The sequence below is a fragment of the Neodiprion pinetum genome, chromosome 3 (genome assembly GCF_021155775.2).
Source record: "Neodiprion pinetum isolate iyNeoPine1 chromosome 3, iyNeoPine1.2, whole genome shotgun sequence".
In the NCBI taxonomy this organism is placed as follows: Eukaryota; Metazoa; Arthropoda; class Insecta; order Hymenoptera; family Diprionidae; genus Neodiprion; species Neodiprion pinetum.
This window is the reverse complement of record NC_060234.1, coordinates 6,944,593-6,958,940: the sequence shown is the minus strand read 5'-3', so window position 1 is coordinate 6,958,940 and position 14,348 is coordinate 6,944,593. Positions and strand designations below refer to the sequence as shown.

The window sequence follows — 14,348 nt, the reverse complement described above, 5'->3', positions numbered from 1 at the left end:
AAACTTTTGCTCGTAACTTCCAAATGTGTGCTAAAATACACTTGAAGTTTCAAGTAGCTTCGTTTTTTCTCTCGCTATCACCTTATCAGGTCTTTAAATCACTACACTGCGTTAAATACCGTCTCATGTACGGAGCATCAATTTCATCTCGATCAAAATTAGCGCATTCGTGATGTATTACAGTTACTCTGAATATTTTTTCCCCCAAACAATTTTCGAAAAACAATTCTTCTTCTCTACCTAACATAGATACTCTACTTGCGACTAGCTAAATCAGCGTTTCGTTTCTACGCCTACGAAAATTCAAGATCGAGAGAGCAAATGAAAAGTTGTTGAAATAATTATGAATACTAATGTTATGGAATAAATCTAGCGCTCGTAGAATAGAATCCCATTTCGAAATGAATAATCCTTCTCTTTTTATATTATAGCCGTAATATTGTAGATAATCCAGTTTGTCTCCTGGAAAGTTATAAAATTCGTAGCATGCATCACGTATTAATCCTAAACGTATCATATATAACAATATCGTACCTGAACCACATATACATGTATACTTTTTGGTCTCTGCATCATTATGACATCAAATCTATTATTATTTATGATCTATGTATACATTTTTCTCTTGGGCGCGTATACTTCAATTAAATCATTGTTCTGCTATTGGATATTGGATTGGAATATTGGAAGATTTTTAGTCTCGTCATTAATTTCTTGTATCGCCGACAAGTCGGTAAGTACACACAGGCTCAGTACTGGCTTGGGCTCACCATTGCGAAGACTGTGTTACTCGTAAGGTGGATGCAGCCAGCATCATGTGGAAATCGGTAACTCTTTGATGTTCTGCAATAAGTTCTCAATTCTACCGTTGGAACATCTCAGGGGGCGCAAGCGCAAGACGATTTTCGGTTGTGACACCAAAGCCCATTACGGCAACTGCCTTTATATTCATGAGTCAACGTCTTATGTAATGGAATCAGCTTTTCTACGTCTAACCACTCAGTATCTTTTGTTTTTCTAATTATATCGTTCGGTCTATTATTAATCACCGAGAATTAGAAGTTTAATACGTCAAGTACAAAGAAATCATCGAACTGGTAACGTGATCCACGATTAAATATTCACGACGGTTTTATTCAAATAAGTTGTACATATAATGAAGAAGCAATTCGCTGACGTATAATTTCTCAATTCATTCGATTTGTAATCGTTATTTCAATAGAAATACTTCGTTGGAACACTATAATTTCTCTACACACTGCATATATTCAGTATTCCCATGTGCGTCATTTGTACAAAATGGTGTGAATTGATTTTGGTGGCAAATGTAAGTGGATGTTTCCTCTTCTTGGATCATTAATAGCAACATTTTGGTCTGTTGTGCAACTGAAAAAAAAAACTATATTTCAAAACAAGTTCTGCAATGAACAAGTGAGAAATCGCTTATGGAAAGTGCCCACGTAAAGTGAGAACCTGAATTATCATTAGTCTCATTATTACATCGTTATCGACTGAGCAGGACAGCTGGAGTAGTGTGAGATAAGCACCACAGTTTCCTGTCAATCGTAAGCTCTTAGTGCATGTGAAAATACATTTGATTGGTCGTTATAACTTGAATTAAAATGTATAATATAAGTTCAAAATTTCCGCAATGATGTCTTTGAGATAAAATCTTAGGTACAGTTCTCAACAAGTTTTAGTGATCATAACTTCAATTTCACGAACTGTGCCTGTTTCTTTGAAAGTCGTGTAGAGACTTCTCCTTACTTGTTATATATTAGAAGAATCATCTCTTCTTTGGGTGTTTCGAAAGCCATAGCTTTGACTGATGTATTGCCATGAGCAAGTCCTACCCTTATCGACCCTGGTGGTGTGAACTTGCTGAAATGTGTAAGAGCGTAGTATAACGGTTGTTTGTAAAATTCATCGACTTCCGCGTTCACGATAATTGCAGCATCCTTGTAATTGCCTTGATAATTGGGCCCACCGTACATGTTCACAGCGAGATTCCAGTCCACCCATCCAGCTACCCAGTTTTCAAAATTCTAGAACATGAACATTTTTTAATTACGAACCATCAATTGCTTGACATGAACAAAGTATTATTACAGTATTATGAAACGAAATGAGATAAGCTTTCATGATCGGCTCCAACTATAGAGTACAGGTGATTTCATTTTCCGGATAAAAATCATTTGCTTCGAGCAAATGTGTGTTTTACTTGTTACGTAAAACTTTGAGTCCTTACACTCAGAGCTAATATATTGTATTATCTATTGATAAACGTGTTCCGCAACACTATATCTGATTTCCAAGATAGAATGTTCACAGCAATCACGTGGAAAATATTTCCATAATTAATTCTGCACTGTGTATTAAGCCAACAAATACTCAGTAATATAATTACATACTTGGAACATTTCCATTATGTACACTTCGGCAAAGTCCCAAGATCCCAAAGGTACAAGTCCAGTGTCTGGTTGTGGATCCCCTGCAATAATCAAAACACTATTACGCCGTGCTACGAATTGATATAAATCGTTGTGCACATTCGCAATGTCTACAGTGTGTAATACGCATAAATCGTGATATCACTTACCCGTAGAAATCTCGGTCATGAATATGAACTTGTCGGGGTAATCTTGGTGAATTTTTTCAACTAGGACTGTGGGATACAGTGTGTCCTCATACGTATGAATAGCAATGGCCGCTATGTAACTCCTGGCTAATTCGTTCTCAAACATTATATTGATGAACGAATCCAGGTGTGATCTTACGTCGTCGTAAGTAAGAATGAGAGTTCTGTTATGCTTTGATTTGCTAATGGTTGGACCGAGGTTATTTGCAACCCACTCGCCCATGTGTTTTGGTGTGAAGCCCATAGCCCCATAGTGAGATATGTTTATGGTACCAATCCAAGGTTCGTTACCCGTTGACAGAGCCCACATTTCTAGCCCGTGATCTTTATACTTGTCCATAAACTTTAAAAGATAGTTGGCGTAAACCTGATAGTATTCTTCTAGTAGAAATCCTGTCAATCAAAGAAATTGCAGTTTAATTCAAAGATTTTTTAACAGAAGCTATGAGCTAAGAAAGTAGTTAAACAGGATCAAATTCTGCAATAGATCTATGTCGTTTCAAAAATTTGAAGACTTGAAGCTTACGGATTGAAACGATTTTCAACGAAATATTCACGTAGCACGAAAGATGATTTTGCGTTGATCAAAATATGATACGAGCTGTGCAATACACACCGTAACCTGTATAATTGTGATTCGTCCTCATCCAAGGTGGAGCAGTCCACGCTGCCGCAAAAAGTTTAAGGTCCGGATTAATTTCCAAAGCTCTTTTTATCACTGGTATTTTGTAGAGTATGTCTTCCTGTGCTAGACTGAATTTTTCCAGTAGCACATCTCCGTCGTGATCATCGTAGGTATATGCTCTTGTGGAAAAGTCAGTTGCACCAATCGTAATACGTCCAAAATTGTAATTACTACCTTCCTTACTGAAGTATGTTCTAGAAATTCGTTATCACGAAATGTATTACAAAATAAACCGGATATTGAACGATTCTGACTTAGGTACTGTATACTTTTACGGTTGGAAATTAAGAATTGCTAATATCGATGTGAGAATCGTATCCAAACTCTTGACGGTGTAATATAACTGGTGATTAACTCCATATACTGTCCAATCATATCACACCCAACAAGAATATACTGTTGCTGATAGGTAGCTATTCGGTATTTGGTCTTATGTTGTTGATTTATGGAAGTAATAATTTTCAAACAAACGTATATTTTGATCATGGTCACTCTCAACACACGCAACAATGCGGTTATAAGTACAGTACGTGAGATTATAGCCTTAGCCTGATTTAGTCTGTCTTAGTCTGTCATCTGTTGGGTTCCGTTACAATTGTTACCAAACCTCATTAAGTTCTCCTGGGCCCCTGAGCTCAAGTTTTTTATGTTTATGCACGCTGAGTCACTGAAACCGCCTCCAAATCCATAAATTGGTTGAAAAGTGATGCTGGGGTCTAGTCGGAAACTGTCAGAATGAGTAGGCACTTCTTTGCTAAAAACGCCATCGGTCTTGGAAAACCTCAAGCCGTCTTTAGACGACGTATATCGGATATAGAAACCAACGTCCGGAACCTCGGGTACCGGAGTGCTGTCGCAATAGGTAGCATTGCATACACAGACTGTTCCATTGTTTCCAAAATCGCGATGTACACAAGGATGACTTCCTACTGCAAATTTCAATATTCAATTGTAGGTGCGTACTTCTCTGAATGCCTTATATACTAAAAATTATTCGCCACTGGGTGGAATCACATGGAAATCAATGTCAAATAATTGTCCGATTCAACGAATTGGGTTCAAAATTTACCTGCGCATATCCACGTGGCCAGGAACAAGATGCAACGTCGCATGACTTTTCTTTGATCAATTACTCAGTGCAATAGATTTACTGCGAAAATTTGTATTTTTTGGAATCAATTTGTCTTCTGTAACTGCGGGCAGTAATAATTATTTGCAATGTTAGTTATTATGCATGAGCGATAACGTTAATAAGAACTCTTAGATTAATGAAAAGTAGAGTTCCGACATGTGACGGTTGCAGTGTAATAATTTTTTTCATTTTGACTTCAACTAGCAGTAAACTAATAATCGACATTGCGAAAAGTGTGCCACCTGGGAAAGCACTGATCAGTTAACCAAAGTTCAACGTCTCAACTACTAGCAAACATCAAAATATAGTCTAATGAGACAACCTACATAACATTGCACAAACGTGCATGAATCATTGCAGAATAATAAACAATCCACACTATTTATATTTTGGATGGAAAGTTTGCCTTTTCAGTCGTAGATGAACTCTGTCAACTGAACTGCAAACGATATCAAATATTATTTCAAGTGTTCACAAGAGGATAATATTCACGTTCTTTGCGCGCTTTCTATTACACTTGTTGCAATACAAATAAAAAATTGTAACCATATTGTCGCGAAGCTTTCGTTCGCAATATTGATTTTTGCAATGTAGCATATTGCGTCTATTTGAAATTCGTAGGAATGTAACGATGCAATTAACGACACACAGTAGAACAGTGACAACAGAGTCTTCGCTAGCACAAAAAAAAACACTATGTTTTTCGAAATAGCTTGGATTGATTCTTGATTGCAACATTTTCAACAGAAAAAAATTAGTGTTTTTCGTCAAAAATCAAATTTTTTCAATTTTCCAGTTTTTGAAACCCAAAAAAATCATTTGGTCATTCAAGAATTTCACTGTTTTTGTATAAGTGTATTTTTAGCAAATTTAACCCGCGATTCTCAAGTTAAGTTGCCAACTAATTTTTTCCCATATTTTGACAACGTTATGGAAAATTCAAGCAAAGAATATTAAAAAAAAGCTTCTGCGTCGGTCTTTATGGCACATTAACTATAACAATTCACAGTTAAAAAATAGTTCTTACAAAATTTTTAGCTTTCGTATGCGTAGCAACTTATAATGTTATACGATTGTGTTTCCGGAGAATAGTTCGAAAATAGTCTGTTATTTAAGGGGTTAGGTGGGTTTCAAAATTTCAAAAAATCGAATTTTTTTTTTTGCTTATCTTATAATTGAATATGTTGAGAATATTCCTTTAAAATTTTAAAACGATCCGAGTCATATTCTAAGAGATATAGCCTTTGGATGTTTCACCCATCAGGCTATAACCGAGCGTGACGCAGGTATATGGAGGCAGATATATCGAGGCAGCTGCTTAGCTATTGTTCGTTTATTTTTGTGATGCGAATACTAGGCTTAGGACTTGCCGGAAGTAAAAAATTCTGTGGTTTGATGGATATAAGTTCCTCATTCTTGAATGCATCAACGTACAATTTTTATGTTGATAAAATACATGAGTGCGTCATAACTGTTGCCGAATCAATTTTGTTGTCTGCTGCAAATCAAGAAAAAAAATTAACGTGTGATGAAAATAATGTTGAAGATACGACAGATGTTACCGCGTCAGGTGATGGCACGTGGAAAAAACGTGGGTTTGCATCATTATACGGTGTAAGTACGATTATTTACATGTTATTTGAATGTAAATCTTCAATCGCGTTTTTCTCGAAACTACATTTTTGAAATCGGTAGTCACGATTTCTCGAAAACTTATGAACCGATCTCTTTCAAATTTTGCACACTTCTTCAAAATAACATTATCTCGTGCTTGAACGAAGGAATTTTTTTTTTCTATTCCAAGTAATTTTTCAAGGCCATGAAGGGTGCAAATTTTACTCAAAATAAGGGTTTTTTGTTTTCAACGCCGCCAAAAATGTAATTTTTTTTTTTTTTTTTTTTTCCTTCGTCCAAGTACGAGTTTTAAACATCTACTAACAGAAAATTTTTAGTTTTTGCATTTCAGATGAATCTGTCATGAGTTATCCTGACTACGCCGAGAGAACTTTTTTTTGTGGGGTCATAGCAGACGACGTGTCCACGCCTTAATTTTCAATATTTTTCAATGAAAATTTCACAAACTACTTATAAAATATGTATCTTTTATGTGTTAAATTGATGGAGTGAAATATTCTGTTAATTAAGTAAAAAAAAATTCATAAAAATGTACCTATTTTGAGCTTTTGAAACCCACCTAACCCCTTAAAATTTCAGATTAAAAATACCCTCGACATTTGCACACAGTCTCAGAAGTCCCAATTACGTTCATTTTTTTTATTTTGAAAATTGATTTTTCGTTTATCAACCTTACCTTTCCTAGCACTATTCTCGTCAACTCGACGGCTGCTTTTTATTCCACGACGAGCGCTTCAAATGCACCTGGAATAAAACTAGTGTGCAATACTGACTGAGTGATCTAGTAAGTTCAACTTGCACTGTGCGTCTGTCTCTGCCGCGCCAGCTTTTCATACATTTTCTCTCCATGCGCAATTGTGTTTTTACTTAATGCTGCATACATATTGTTGATGAGGAAACAAATGATCAAATGCCTACAACCGTCATGTGGACGATATTATTACCAAACGATCATACCTCGGATATGAATACACAAGAATAACAGCAACAAAAACTGTTGATCTGGCCATTTCTCACTCACAATCGGCAAGAAACATTTTTATGATTCTCGCAAATTGCTATTCTCATATTCACTTTTTCTTGAATCATATCATATTTTGGCAAAACGATACAGCAATTCTTTCACCACATTTCGTTGGCAAATATTTACTATATTTCAAATATTCTTGTTTATTTTCACTGTGTAAATGTGATCCAAATTGAACAGGCATATAAATCGTGACTAGTTTGTAGAGCAAATTGCCCCAAAAGTTTGAATATCAAATCTATTTGAGTTCGTTCAAATTTTATTATACAAGCATAGATTTTTACAAATATAAATAAAGTTTCAACACGTATATTTTCGTATATTTTATTTCTAAACTACCTGCAGGAACAAATTTCACACATACGTACGTATGCACTTATATCCGTATGAAACAAACATGAAATTTATTTCGGATCGTGTGAAATTTTACTGCTAGCTATCTTAATTTTTGTCACAGAATATTAAACAATGTAATATCACTATGCGACAAATGTTCTCATATGCGTCGCACTTTGAGTCGTCACGCGCGTGACGACATACAAATGTGAGAAGACTCCAAAAATTATTGACAATATGTGTCGCATGAAATGAAATTGAATAGCATGGTATCTAAATTCACGATTCTTCAATGTTTTGTTACAAATCCCAGTCGAAAAAATGTAATTTTCATCCGCATGAACATTGGAGTAACAATCGCCTATATTAAGAAATAATGGAGGAGGTTGCAAAGCTTACGTACAAAAGGCTATGGAAATATACATTATACTGCGTTGCATTTTCTGTTGCACATCATTTGTAAGTTTGAAACCAATCCGGAAGGTATAGAATTAAAAACATTATTAGAAATGATATACATTGTATCATTACATATAGGAAACAAGAATCAATATTATGTAATTTCGGAATTATATATATTTAACACGACGGCTGTCTTAATCTTGGAAAAATATAATGTGTTAAAAGATCGTTGATTGAAGATTTATAAAGACCTAGTAGCTACCTTTATGGGACTTTGTGATAAGGCCAAGTTCTACATTATCGACAAGCATTACGGTAAATACAACTTCATCAGCTTGCACTCACGGTGGCCGCACGCTATACTCACCGAGTGCGACCACTATGACGTTGACTGAAAAATATAAAGACAAATACCCTTGGATAAATTTTTCTGACCAGTTTTCGGCATAAAGTAGTGTCGGTATGGAAGCTTGAGATTGAGTCGGTACAAAGTGAGTACGTAAGACTACTTGTCGACTGCGACTTAGAAATGTCGATCATCCCCGTGAGAAGACGCGTAACCGCGTCCACCGACAACCACCCCAACTACCACCTCAACCACCTCTTCCCATATCCGACCACCTTCGTCCTCCTCGTCGTCCTCGGCCTCCTCAACCACCTCCGATCACATCCAACCACCACCAAATACCTCCTACTCCCTCCAACCATCTCCGAACACCTCCTACCAACTCCGACCACCTGCAAGCACCTTAGACCACCTCGTCCTCCTCGTCCACTTCGTCCTTTTCCTCCTTCTCCTTCTCTTCCTTGTCCTCCTCGTTCGAAACCTCCTTCTGGTCCTCCTTGTTCTCCTCCTCCTCTTCTTCATCCTCCTCCTCCTCAGAAAATCAAAAGTCACCAAGTCAACGACCTGTACAGCCAAGACTACGGAGTGCCTGGAGGTCGAGATCCACCAGGTGGAGGACCTGGAAAGCTAAGTCTACAGAAAATCAGTCCTGAAGGTAAAAAGTCACTAGGTCAAGGACCTGGACGGCCAGAACTATAGAGCACTTGTCCTGGAAGTCGAGTTTCACCAGGTACCGTACCTGGAGCGCAGGTACTACGGTGCGCTTGTCCTGGAGGTTGAGTTTCACCAGGTTGCGGACTTGGAGCGCAGGAACTACGGAGCGGTTGTCCCCGGAGTCGAGTTTCACCCGGTAGCGGACCTGGAGCGCAGAAACTACGGAGCGCTTGTCCTAGAAGTCGAGTTTCACCAGGTAGCAGACCTGAAGTGCAGGAACTACGAAGCGTTTGTCCTGGAGGTTGAATTTCACCAGGTAGAGGACCTGGAGCGCAGGAATCACAAAACGCTTGTCCCTGAAGTCGAGTTTCACCCGGTAGCGGACCTGGAGAGCAGAAACTACGAAGCGCTTGTCCTGGAAGTCGAGTTTAGCCAGGTAGCGGACCCGGAGCGCTTGTCCCTGAAGTCGAGTTGCATCAGGAAGCGGACCCGGAGCGCAGGATCTAGGAAGTAGATAACCCGGAACTCGAAATCTGTGGAGCGCGATTCTCATACGTCCGCTCTAGTGCGCGATTGCTTCCAGACTGAGGAATTCGGCTAGCTGATTTTAGATTGGTTACGTCACTTTCTGACCATCCGACATCCAAAATAGGGTTTCGAACATTAATACTATGTATGTATGATGTATGATGATGTATTATGGTTCTTGTTTTCATATTTCAGACTTTATCGTTCCTTCCGATTCCAGACCCAAGCGGCTAGGCCCTTCGATGGTCAGCCATTGACTAAAGATATATTCTTCAGTTAATGGGTCAGCTAATAACGCTGCCGTTCTGCGACAGTTAGATGATGAAAATTTTTGCTCGTACCTTTCAAATGTGTGTTGAACTACACTGGAAGTTTTAAGAAGCTTCGTTCAATCTCTCCTTATACTGTCTCATATACGAAGCATCCATTTGATCTCGATCAAAATTAGCGCATGCGTTATGTATCATAGTTACTTTGAATTTTTTTCCATCCGAATCCTTTTTGAAAAACAATTCTACTCCTCTACCCAACGTAGATACTTTACTTGCGACTAGCTAAAACAGCGTTTCGATTCTATGCCTATGAAAATTCAGGATCGAGAGCAAATGAAATGGTTGGTGGAATATTTATGAATATTAATGTTATGGAATACATCGAGCGCGTTTCGAATAGAATCGCAATTCGAAATGAATAATTCTTCTATTTTCATATTATAGACGTATTATTGTAGGTAATCTAGTTTGTCTCTTGGAAACGTATAAAATTCACAGGGTGCATCACGTATTAATCGTAAATGGATCATATATATTAATATCGTACATGGACCGCATGTACATGTATACCTTTTGGTCTCGCAGACACTACACACAGGCCAAGTATTGGCATGGGCTTACCATTTCAAAGACTGTGTTACTCGGAAAGTGAATGCAGCCAGCATCATGTCGAAATCGGTAACTCTTTGATGTTCTGCAGTTCTCAACTCTACCGTTGGAACATCTCAAGGGGTGCAAGCGCACGACGATTATCAGTTGTCACACCAAAGTCCATAACAGCAACTGTGTTTATATTCTTCCGTCAACGACTATGAGTAGTCATCAGGGCGTGCTAGCATCGTGCACAGAGAAATTTCATTTGTTATAGTAACTAAAAAAATTCAGTAAAATAGGTTACGGTATAACAAACTGTTTGAATATTGGTGGAATTACGCAAAACGAGGTACACGTAACCATTTTGCGTTATTGTCGATCCTTCGCAATGGGGATCATTTCACACACAGGTGTGTATAAAATAATCCTTTTCTAGTGCTTGGCAATATTATTTTTTTGAAATATTGGAAGCAGCTTCACTCAAATATTTTATTCCAGCAGTTGTAGAAAAGGCGCCATAGTTTCAATACACATTAATGAAAAAGAAAAACCCAAGTTCCTCAACTTTACAATAATGTTATTTTATTGTCGAGAGGAACACTTTGTACCAGTCTCCCCTATGTCTTTATTCATAATCTGCGTTTGCTTGTAACTCGATCCGTGTCTTTTTTCAACTAATCAATATAGCTGCATAAGACATTCAATATTTCAACAGCTGGTATTCTACGACAGTCAAATAATAACGGTGCTGTTTGATCAAATAAAGCAAGACGGACGTTGACTAAAGATGAACGTACTGTACATAGCATTCCAGCCGAATCGGATTGTTTTCTTATTGTTCTGGTTCTACTTTTTCCCTGTTTCAGAATTTTTGATTTTTTTTTCTCTCAACTGACACGTCACGGACGGAATCAGATAAGTCAGTCCTTCCTTCTCTTCGATATCGTGCACTACCTAAACGTACAATTAACTGTTCATATCCCACGTTTGTTGGTAACGAAGCTACAGATATTGACTAATTATGTTATCATGCGAATCCTGTTCATCCTCAATGCATAGTCGAATGTGCAGCAGTCGATAATTCAGATAATGGTAAGTAGCAGTCTCCTATCTGAAGATATTCTCGACTTATATAATGCGAGCCATCTCCAGTAGATGGCGAAAGTACTAATTAATATTCACTTCACTGAAAATTGAGAAAATTCTGTGTAGTTATTTGATTTTTTCGATACAACCCGATTGAGCCACAAAAATAAATAAGAGAATAAAATTTTGTCGAAAAGCGCTTTACTGGGAAAAAAAAATTATTTCAAATAACGATGGATAACCTGTTTTGAAACCTCAGCGTTCTTTGAAAATGTCACTGCAAAAAATTCGATAGAATATACTTTCTTGCCTAAAAATTCTGGTGCTTTTTCAGTTTAATAGAAGTATAGTTTTTAGCATCCTAAAAAATTGGTTCAGATATCCACATTTTGTTTTTTAAACGTTACGTATCTAGTTCGCAATACGAAGACAACTCTTTCTTCAAAATTTGAGTGACAAAAAAAAAAAAAAAATTCACGATGAAATTATTTGAGCACACTTGGACATTTCATTAATAAATATCTGTTCGAATACTCGGAACTTTCATTCAGCGATAGAGGAAGAATTATTATTTGAATAAGTTTTGAAAATTAGTGAACTTAAACGTTTCATGACAAATATACGTATGAGGTAAATGGGAATGAAGCATTTGAAACGAAATAATATTTCACATTTGTATTAATAGTGTTTATGTACAATGTTTACACGGATGTACAGAGAGCTGCGTTTAGTCTCTGGAGGCCAAGTGTTGTATAATACACGGAAATTAATAAAAGTTAATGTTGCTACCGAGTCTCTCTCGATAATTGCATTGGGTGAGAATATTTATAGTAATTAATGATTCAATTACGTTAATAAATCGTATTTTCATTTTAGATACATTTTAACACATATTCATAAATACAACATGATGTTGTACATGGTGTAGTAGCCAACGACTGTTGCATCTTTGAGAAATTCATTCTTACTCATTACAGAAATCGATCGAAAATCACTATATTATATGATCATCGAGTTTGACAAGACTTTACTTTTCAATCAATGTTACTCTCAATATCGGTATGCCAATGATATTTTCAATGTTATCTAATAAGAATTTACGGCGATAGTGTCTTTCATTATTTTGTCGACGGTAGATAGGATCTTATCGGAAATGAAATTAAACAAATTTTTCATACCTATGTATAATAATCTACTATCGAAGAGAACAAAACAATTCGAAATAGAAGAGCGAGAAAAAAAAATCCCGAACACAATTTTTAAATTTCAATCACACCAGATTGCTCAAAGATATGGCGTCATAATTGGCACACCACGTACATTTTCTAGTCAGTTCACAAGTATCGCGATATTATACATATGTATATATGCATATATATACACATACATATATAATTAGTTAATCTATTCAATAGACAATTTCATTAAATATTTTCTAGTAGAGCTAAAAAAAAAAAATAAAAATTTTAATAATATTTTTTTTCTTAACATTTTTACTTCTCTTATTTGTATCCGGGATATATTTACATCCCAGAATACGCCCAGATCCATCAAACAATCAGATATTACTTAGAATACTGACGCGCGGCATAACTGCGCGCGTAAATCTTATGATAATTATGAAGAAATCTAATCATACATGAAGTAATCAAATATAGGTACAAATTTTCATATACAAGAATTAATAAGAACTGGCCGCATATAAAAACTATAACCTAAACGTCGTAAAGTTAAATTATTAGTGTAAAGTGGTCTCGAGACTTTTCTTTTTGTTTTATTGAATATCCCCTCGGTTCACTGATCCCGACTCACACTGAAATGTCGCGCTGATAAGTACCAAAAAGGTGAGCAGGGTCTTGTATTTCAATATCTCAAAAATCCATTAACGTTTCATTTGGATAAATTCGGAGTGATAAACCACATTTTTGCCATATCGATTTACACCTATAAGCGATAAGAGAGTCACGAAGCGCTTTTGAAATTTTTGTCACTACGTTTAAAATATGAAAACTCTTTGCACGTTATCGAATAAAGCCAACAATCAGTCAGATCCTAAGCTGACCACAGGGAGTCGAGCGAAAGTGAACTTCGGTGTATCGATAAATCGATGTATATTGGGACTCTAAACCGAAGAAGAAAATCACGATATCGTAGTTGAAAGCCACAATAAATTGGCTGTCAACTAGAATTCTTGTAAAAAATTCTTCTCCCGCCACTTATTTTTCTCTATCATATAAATGTTGACGTATTAATATGTAAAAGTTCTGACAATAAATACGATGATTACATGAGTTTTGTTTGACGCACGTGTGTGCGGGTATGAGGCCGAAAACAATTGGTCCAGATAATGGTAGGTCAATGATAATAAGGTCGTCGTCACCATGCCAAGGTTTTACTTCCGTGCGGAAAAATTGGAAAGCTTGTTAAGCGATTTCATAGGCTGCGGTCCTGTAACAACTAAGTGACAAACTTCGCGTATGTCTAAGATATAAGAAGACGTATTTCTCACTCCGCAGGTTGACTCTTGCCCGAATTCCCTGCAACATGTTCACATCGGGAAACAACCTTTAAGTTTTTCTGGACAAATTGGAAATTCCAGGGCAAATATTTACGGAATTTCTAATATGAATTTATAACAGATAAGCGTGAATCAGGCTTCAAAGTCCGGATCGTTGTCTCTTGGCTGTCGCTGTTTGCTTCTCGCCCTTTTAGCCTTCGTCGCCGAGGCTTTCTGCTTCTTGGGCTTTGGCGAAACCTCGCAGCTGCATCCGCTTCGGACTTTGATGTAGTCCAATGCCCACCCAGAACCCCCGGCTATAGTTCCGGGGACCGCCAGTATCTGGTGTCCGTGGTGGTGCCTGTGCTCGCCCAAACCACCCTGCAAACCGAAGAAAATTATTTTCTGTACCACCTTGGAATTTTGATAAAAATTACCAAAACACCATTAATTTCCCATAAAAAATCCCGAAACACCATGGATTTCCCATGAAAAAATCCCAAAACACCATGGATT

General features: G+C 37.0%; 2 protein-coding genes across 7 annotated transcripts in view; both read right to left on the bottom strand.

Moving 5' to 3' along the window:
- Positions 1-1,108: 1,108 nt before the first annotated feature.
- Positions 1,109-6,916, bottom strand: LOC124214523 (lysosomal acid glucosylceramidase-like). 2 transcript variants are annotated; one of them, XM_046616857.1, is made up of 8 exons: positions 6,767-6,916; positions 4,393-4,516; positions 3,931-4,252; positions 3,255-3,517; positions 2,600-3,031; positions 2,412-2,491; positions 1,768-2,045; positions 1,109-1,386 (listed from the first exon to the last, which is right to left on the bottom strand). In XM_046616857.1, exons 2-8 carry the CDS (start codon positions 4,433-4,435, stop codon positions 1,287-1,289), a joined length of 1,518 nt encoding a protein of 505 aa, XP_046472813.1. In that variant the 5' UTR covers positions 4,436-4,516; positions 6,767-6,916; the 3' UTR covers positions 1,109-1,286. The 2 variants fall into 2 exon arrangements, with proteins under 2 accessions (XP_046472813.1, XP_046472814.1); XM_046616858.1 differs by having other exon boundaries at positions 4,393-4,473; positions 6,767-6,906.
- Positions 6,917-12,036: 5,120 nt separating this feature from the next.
- The window catches only part of LOC124214524 (uncharacterized), a 106,677-nt gene continuing 104,365 nt past the window's right edge, over positions 12,037-14,348 (bottom strand). For all 5 annotated transcript variants that reach the window (XM_046616860.2, XM_046616861.2, XM_069134597.1 and 2 more), the window contains one exon: positions 12,037-14,213. In XM_046616860.2, coding sequence (XP_046472816.1) covers positions 13,986-14,213 — 228 coding nt within the window. In that variant the 3' untranslated portion in view covers positions 12,037-13,985. The remainder of the gene's footprint in view (positions 14,214-14,348) is intronic.

What these genes read in the sequence shown, in the direction of transcription:
- LOC124214523 (XM_046616857.1), bottom strand. Translation starts at nt 4,435, where the DNA reads ATGCGACGTTGCATCTTGTTCCTGGCCACGTGGATATGCGCAG. An exon ending in GGCCACGTGGATATGCGCAG is followed by an intron (nt 4,253 to 4,392) that starts GTAAATTTTGAA and finishes TGAAATTTGCAG; the next exon opens with TAGGAAGTCATCCTTGTGTA. An exon ending in TCACAATTATACAGGTTACG is followed by an intron (nt 3,032 to 3,254) that starts GTGTGTATTGCA and finishes TTTGATTGACAG; the next exon opens with GATTTCTACTAGAAGAATAC.